Consider the following 8,404-nt stretch of genomic DNA (forward strand, 5'->3'; position numbering starts at 1 on the left):
GACTTGTAAAGCTTCTAGAACAGTGTCCAGCAGGTGGCAAGAACTTGATATAAGCAGTTATTGCTAGTATTACATGCTAATGGCCTCAGACCACAATGTAGTATATGTGATTTTACCCATGTAAATTTTTAAAAAATTTTTTTGCTGGGGCCATGTGCTCACACCATGGAGAGAGAGAGAATGCCCTCCCCAGCTTGGGGCCACCAGTCTTCCTTCTCCCATCTCTCTTTCCTGTCAGGATTGTAAGCACATGTACACATAAGTCTGGTGGATTTTTCAAGCTGCTGGAGCTGGGATTTGAACCTCAGTGGAGCATGTAAGATCCGGTCCCCTCTACACAGTACTTAACCACTGCACTACTGGTCTGACCGTTTTTGTGTATGTGGAGGGGGGAGCTTGGTTCATTTGTTGCAACAGGACACTATGAATTGTTTTTTGTTAGTCATATTTATTTGTATTTTCTTTACAGCTTAACATTGATGCCAAAAAAGAAATTAAAACCAAGCTCCCTGCAGGTTAATTTAGGTGATTGTTTTGGCACCTAGTTGTGCTTGAAGTTAGAATGTGATGTTTTTATATCATTCTTGGAATCAGTCCACAAACCCTATTAGATTTCATGATTTATTCTCATCTAACGTTTGATGCAACAGAGTTCACTTAAATCATGAAGTATAATTCTCCAGATTTGCAGAGCTTGGGGATGTCTACAACGAGGTCTGAATACAATGCTATTTTAAAATGATATTTTTCAGTGATCACTGAGGTATCTAAGGTCAAGATTAATTTGTCTTTCTGGAAATTTCATCTGTGTATTTATAGCCTAACATCTGACGTAGGGGAAAAAATTATAGCAGTGATTATGTAATTCTAAACTCTGAAAGAGTCTTTAGGGATCATCTGATTCAACTCCTTCATTGTATAGCTGACAAAATGAGGCCAGGAGAGTTAAGTGATTGGCTGACCCACAGGGCTGAGAACTAGCGGAAGGGTGAGGAGCAGTAGGTCTGGTCTCCCTGTCCTCCACCCTACCGTGTGCTGTTCCAGTGCCCACGCAGCGGAAGTAGGTGTAAGTCATGGATCTTCGTAGGTTGGTGTTGCTTTTCACTTTCTTCCCCTAGGTTCCAGCCTCTGTTTTTGGTAGTTCTATCAAGCTTAGCTCCAGAAGGCTTTCTAGGACTTTCTGTGGTAGCAAAATGACCTGTGGAGCATTTTAAAAATAAGTTCCATATGGAAATAGTTTTAACTATTTTTTATGAACATTTCCTTTTGCTAAATGGTAAATGACCAGCAGTCTCGTAGGAAATCGGACTAAAAGGATTTTGCTCTGTCTGGTTTTTTTTTTTTTTTTTTTTTTTTTTGAGAGGTTTTTTTGCTCTAGGGCGCGTGAGCTCGCCAGAAAGACAGAGAGAGACAGAGACAAAGCAAGAAATCGCTCCCCAGGGTGATGGCCACACCACAGTCCCTTCTCCTCCATTCTCCTCTCGGAATCTTGGGCACGCACGCACATGCACTTGGCGTGAGTTTAAGCCACCGAGTCCGGGACTTGAACCACGGTTGACTATATGGGAGTGCAGCGACATAGCCATTACACCAACTGTTGGTCCTGAGTCTTTCATTTTTTAAATGAGCAATGCTTAAGCCAAATTTCATTCTCACTAAAAGGGAAGAAATGATACCTTGGGGCCTGCAGATGACATCATGGTTACATTGCTGGACTCCCACACGGTCGACTGCAGTTTAAGTCCAGACCCAGCAGCTTAAAACTCACTCCAGGCACATGTGCGTGCGTGCCCAAGACCCTGAGAGGAAAAGGGATTGTGGTGTGGCCATCACCCCTGGGGGGTGATTTGCTAGCTTTCTGTCTCTTTGCCTCTCACTGTCTCTCCAGCGAGCACACGTGCCCTATAGGTAAACCTCTCTTAAAAACAAAACAAAACAAAAAGTAAAGAAAGAATACCTCTTGGTAGAGGAAGATGACAATTCATTAGTTTCCATTTTATGTGTAGTTTGGGTTAATTAGGGACCTTTAAAAATTGGGCGTATTGAAGCTTTAATGTATGCATAAGTTGGTTGAACAATTTTAATTAAAACTTACCTTTCTTTTGAAATTAATTAGTTTCAACACTCTGAGATTAATGAGGCCTAGTCATAGCACCTCCCATTTTGTGGCAACTCAGTAAATATTAGTTTGGAAATTGGGATATACTTTGATGGTATTTTAGAATCTCATGTACATTAGAGTGTATCACGGCTTCTTTCCCAAATATAAGCAATGCTCAACTATATCACAATTTGCTAGCCAAGAAGGCTGATGTCAGTGGCAAAGTTAAAAAGGGTGACCCTAAGGCTAAAAGGCCAAAGAAGGGACCCCATTGCAGCTGAAACCCGCCCTAGTCTGGGGCATCGGCAGATACTCCCCATCTGTCTTGTATTCAGGAAGGCCGTGCACAAGAAGAAACACTCGGCCACTGAATCCAGGGCTGAAAAGAAAAGGAGAAGGTTCTTGGGACTGTCACAAAACCAGTTGGTGGAGACAAGAATGGTGGTACCCGGGTGGTTAAGCTGTGCAAAATGCCTAGGTATTATCCTACTGAAGATGAGCCTCAAAAGCTGTTGAGCCACGGCAAAAAACCCTTCAGTCAGCATGTGAGAAAGCTGCGAGCCAGCACCACTCCTGGGGCCATTCTGAGCATCCTCACTGGACACCACAGAGGCAAGAGAGTGGTTTTCCTGAAGCAGCCGAGCAGTGGCTTGCTACTTGTGACTGGACTGCTGGTTCTCAGTCAAGTTCCACTGCATAAAGGACACCAGAAAGTCATCGCCTCCCCCACGAACATTGATATTAGCAAAGAAAAAATCCCAAAGCACCTTACCAGTGCTTCAAGAAAAAGAAACTGCGGAAGCCCAGACACCAGGAGGGTGAGATCTTTGACAGAGAGAGGGAAAAATACGAGATTTCAGAGTAGCGCAAGGTTGATCAGAAAGCTGTGGACTCGCAAATTTTTACCAAAAATCAACACTGTTCCTCAGCTCCAGGGCTACTTGTGATCCGTGTTTGCCCTTACAAATGGAGCTTATCCTCACAAATTGGTGTTCTAAATTTTTTGCCAAGAACCTGATTAAATAACTGAGCAGATTTTTTTTTAAAAAATAACCTTCACCTGAATTACCATAGTAAGCAATCCTAGTAGAAAGATGGGGATTTCTCTGTAGTTCTTTCCTAAAACTGAAGGAGTGTAGTCAGATACTGTATTCATAAATTGTCTAGATTCTTTCTTTTCTCTTCCCTTTCCTTCAGTGTAGTTCTGGTGTTCATTTGTACAACGTTAGGCACGTTTGGTTTAATTTGCTGTCAGTCATGTATTTCTTCCCATTCCCATTCTTACTGTTTAGTTTTGAATATACAGAATGTTAGCAAGCTCACAAAAATTAAAATTATTAAAAATTTTTATTTTAATTTGATTTCCTTCTTCCCTTTTCTGAAGTAAAAGATACATCATTAGCTAAATGATATTTATTATAACTATATTCGGGTTTATTGTTACTTAAAAAAAATGATGTGGTAATTAAGGCAGCTGGATCCTACTTGGCCGACCACAGTTCCAATCCCAGACCCAGTGGCTTGAAAATCATGCCATTCCCAAAATCCTGAGAGAAGAGTGGGGTAGAAGGGGTTGCTGCGTGGCCATCCCCTGTGGGGGTGCTTTCTTTATTTCCCTCCCTCTCTTTTTGTCTCTTGGTCTGTCCTAGCAAGCATGCACACCCTATAGCAAACTAAAAAAAAAAAAAATTCTATTGAGAATAAGATTGTGAAAGTACTTGATTTTGGGGTATATGTTCAGACCTAGTAATTTGTGATTTTGATTTGTGGAGCTAGTGCCTCTGAACTGTTTGCCATTCCAACATGCCAAAGAGTTAATGTCCATCGTCTTCAGGAACATTGACTCCATGTTGCAGCAGAGTAGCGGAGGTCGGAGCACAGGAGGGATGCACTCCAACCCATTTTGAGTTGAGAATTTTTGTTGTGGGGTTAATGAGAGTAGTAGAACATTCCAGATACGTCTGCAATACAAAAGACCCGTGACTAAGTAATACAACAAAATAATTAAGTGAGCAAACTCTAAATTTTAGTTCCAGATTAATGTGAGTGAGAATGAATACCACCTTCATGCTTTGGTTTGTTGCTTCCAACACATCTTCCTTTATCTGTGACCCAGACAACTGCCTGTGTGGGAACTCTAGTTTAATGATATTCTCGGTAGCATATCTGAAAAGTAACACAACTAAATGATTTATGTCCGTCTTGTAGTCACCATTTCTACTAACGTGTATGTTGGGTTTATAAATCTTTAATCTGGGGTAAAGCTCTGGCACCCAGCTATAACTTAGCCAGCTGAAAGAGCTAAAAGTATCTTGTCGGGAAGTGTCATAATAGACCCGAGTCTTTTCTCTTTTCCACAGCTTTAATACAGATACTGGCCGCTGCTGCAGCTGAACGAGATGTGGTTTATTTCACCTTCGGGGACTCAGAATTGATGAGAGACGTTTACAGCATGCACACTTTCCTTACTGAAAGGAAACTGACTGTTGGTAAGTAGGGGCTAGTCTTGACACTTGGTATCTAGATGGATTACATGCCATCCAGGAGGAACACTTGCCATGTCTGGATGGATCACAGTGGGTAAGAAACAAAAGCATGACTGAGAGGAGAGGACAAAGCTCTTAGACAGGCAGCGTTGGCATGGCCCCTCTTGTTTTTCCTGGCAACGTTCCATCCACAGTCTTGAATGATTATGTCAGCTTATCAAAGTCAGGCCAAGAAGCTAGAGTTAGTGTACATCATTCCTTTTATGTGCGTAGAAAACAAAAAAAGGGGGAGCCTTCTAAGGCTTCTTCAAACCCAGGAGACTGCACTGTGTCTATTTATCTGACATCCCCATGTGCTCACCCACAGTGTTTGCTACTTCAGGAGCTGAATGTAAAGCTGGAATTACTGCAAGATCCCAATGATGGCTGCATAGACAGTGTGCCACGTATAGCTGTTATAGTCATGAACCAATAGGGAGTTTCTTTAGTGTTTTTAAATTCTCCAAGTTAAGTCAGGAAAGTCTTCCAAGCATACAAAATTCATGCAGTATTTCCAAAAGCCGAATCTGAGCATGTGCTAGTTAGATTACGATAAAACTTGAATATTCTTTCAAAGGTTTATCTGCACGCCTCAGTGTTTGAATTGTTCTGGCCTTTCACTGTGCAGGAGAAGTGTATAAGCTGTTACTCCGATACTACAATGAAGAATGCAGAAACTGTTCCACCCCCGGACCAGACATCAAGCTTTATCCATTCATATACCACACTGTGGAGTCCTGTGCAGAAACCACCGACCAGCCAGGGCAAAGGACAGGGACCTGAGGAGCCAGTGAATAGGACCTCCCACCTCTCACCAGAGACGTCTGTGTGAATTATCAGGTGTAATATATGTTTGACCTAAGTTAATATAAACATGTATGTAATCTACATTTGCAGTCAATGATGCAATCTCTTACACATATGCAATTGTCGATTTATACATCTAAACCTCCTCCATCCCGATTCCCCTTGGTCTAGATATGTTTTGTTTCCATTTTCTTCTACTTCAGTCTTCATTCTTTGATTTTTCTCTTTTGCCCATCATATTTCTTGTGAGATCCCATAAAAGGTTGTACTCAGCCTGTCGGGTCTCTTTTTTCAGGCCTTTAGGTTACACAGGTCAGCTCTGCAGCTCGCAGGTGCCACTGATGCCGGGGAAGAAGGTGGCACCCAGGGATCTCTGTTACTGGGTTTGCTAACAATCTCCCTTCCACTCCTTATTCGTGTTATACTTGTATCATTTGAGCTTTGGAATTTTCAAAATTAAGAATTGGATTTTTTTCTATACATGTTGCCTAATGCAAATCTCTTAGGTTAAAACAATTTTTACTTAAGACAATAACTCCCAGAATTGTTGTGTTGAGATTTCACCTTTTTCTGTGCTGGATTGGCTATCCTTTTGTCCTTGATCGACTTTTATTGACACTGCTCTTGAAAACTGATCAAGATGAAGGGAAACATTGAGTCAAAGGGAGTTTCCATATGACATTAAAAGACAGATTTGAGAGACTCGAAGGGCTTTTTTTATTTCTTGAGTTTTGGGTTTTTTTTTTTTTTTTTTTAAAATAAGGGTTAATATTTGTTCTGTGGTGCTTGAGGCCTATTCATATAACCAAAGTTTGGGACTGGGAACTTCATGCTGATTTGTAAATAGTGAAGTTTCTCTGGTATTCAAAGGTTATATAGTTAATAAATTTTCATGAATAAATCATTTGTCAGAAACCCCCATATCTATTTTTTATTATATATATATATATATACATACATATATAAACATATGCTCTTTAAGTATGTCTATATGCGAGCACATTTAATCAAAGTAAAACTGGAGTGGTAGGAACTGATTAGGTTTAGGCTTTATCAGGGCTCTGTTTAAGATCCTTTATTCACAATTGTATCCATATAAAACTGGCAACAAACAAATAATAATGACTGTTTAGAGACTGAAATAAAAACCAAAGCCAATCCTATGTTTAGAGTAGAGTTTAATTACAAAAGCACTTATTCAGATTTCCAGAATAATCCCAACCCGTGAGGTTGAAGTTTATAGTCAGCTGCCAAGTAATGCTAATGGAGGTCAGACCCTATTACCAAGGGGCACTCCCATCTCAGTGCTGGCAGGAAGAAACAGGCCCTTAACAGTGTCTCCAACTCTACACAGAGATCGAGAGGGTAACGGGATTCGGCACCTGAAGGCAGCCACTTGTCATTTGACTATATTCTTAACATAGAAACTAAGTTTTTTATTTTTAATCATTTTGCAGATTAGGAGCCTGGGTTTATTTCCGCTGGTACTAATAAAATCTTCTCTTTCCTCCCCAGCTCACTCTGTCCTCTGGTTAAGCATTCGGTCACAGTTCATTTCCTCCTATTTTTCATTTGCACATTGTCCCTCTGACCCAGTCCCAAGAGTAAGTGAACAGTTAAAATGTTTCATGGACAGTATAGCTTGGCTCTGGTGACCAAGAAATCATTAGGTCCAGATAAGAAGACCACCCAGCTGGTATTTAGGAGCCCCCTCCCTGACTGCCCGTCTGGCTTTGAGTGGTTCCAAGGATACAATCTACTTCTTTGTCCCATTATGTCCTGGCATTGGGACAGCTCAGTCAGGTGGAGCATGCAGAGAACTAACACTGTTTTTTAGGAGGGAGAATAGTGGTGAAAAGATGATGACTGTGTCCTTGTAGGCGCTCTGCAAAAAAAGAAAAAGAAAGCAAGCAAGAAGAGAAGGAAGGAAACCTCTAATTAGCATTGGTATCTCTTCTGAAGTCTTGAACAGCACCTTTTCGTTCTTTTATCTAGAGTTTATTGATTTATTTCATATTCTTTACTTGTTCCTTCTTTTATCTACCAAAGCATGAAAGAATATTTTTAGTTTTGAATTCTTGTGTTTTAATGAAGCTTTCGCTTTCTGGCTTTCTCAAATGTACAGTAACAGTGTGAGGAAGCAGTGCGCAGTAAGGGCGTGAGGGCTCAACTCAGGCAGGCTGGGTTCAAATCACTCTTAGCTGACATTTTATCCTAACCTAAGTAAACTGAACTTCTGAGCCTTAGTTAACTCAGTTAGAAGGTGGGAAATAAAACAGAAAGTGTAGGCTCTGGCACCTCATTTGTGCTCAGTAAATGCCAGCTATTGTAGTTGACCAGGGAACATTTCGGGAGCACCTACTGTGTGTTAGATACTTTACTGGTTGCATTTGATCTTAGCCAAAAGGTTAAGAGGCATGTTTTTACTAGTTGCTTTACATATTTTAGCCCATTTTTCCAGTGAGCTCAGAGGTTAGGGATTATAATGCCATTCTGACCTCCAGGAATTTATTGCAAAAGGGACCTACAGTGTCCCCACTGTAGGGAACCTGAGAGAGCAAAGGCCCTGACACCCTACCAAGTCCCTGTATAGTTTGTTTTTCATCATGAGCGACTAGTTATCAGTGGGGTACATCCAACCATTTCTGAGAATTATCTGTGTTCTTGTTGGTTAAAGTGACATTTGGCAGACATACCCAAGCCAGTATTTTCAAGGAAGGTTGATAAGAATGTCACGAGGGCCAGCAGGTGGCATTGCGGTTAAGGTGCTGGACTCCCATGGCCAACCATGGTTTGAGTCCCAGATCCAGTGGCTTAAATCAAGCTGGGTGCATATGTGTGTGCATCCAAGATCCTGAGAGGAAAGCGGAAGAGAAGGGACTGCAGCATGGCTATCCCCCGGGTATGTGAGGGGGGTGATTTCTCACTTTCTCTCTGTCCCTCTCTCTCTGGCTCTGGTGATCATGTGCCC

The 8,404-nt window shown here is 41.3% G+C and overlaps 1 protein-coding gene across 1 annotated transcript in view; it reads left to right on the plus strand.

The window, feature by feature from the left end:
• The window catches only part of PARG (poly(ADP-ribose) glycohydrolase), a 126,522-nt gene extending 120,535 nt beyond the window's left edge, over positions 1-5,987 (plus strand). The window contains 2 exon segments of the mRNA XM_006165904.3: positions 4,462-4,590; positions 5,255-5,987. Coding sequence (XP_006165966.1) covers positions 4,462-4,590; positions 5,255-5,409 — 284 coding nt within the window. The 3' untranslated portion in view covers positions 5,410-5,987.
• Positions 5,988-8,404: the final 2,417 nt, after the last annotated feature.

Source organism: Tupaia chinensis, unplaced genomic scaffold, assembly GCF_000334495.1.
Source record: "Tupaia chinensis unplaced genomic scaffold, TupChi_1.0 Scaffold144071_2, whole genome shotgun sequence".
Taxonomy (NCBI): domain Eukaryota; kingdom Metazoa; phylum Chordata; class Mammalia; order Scandentia; family Tupaiidae; genus Tupaia; species Tupaia belangeri.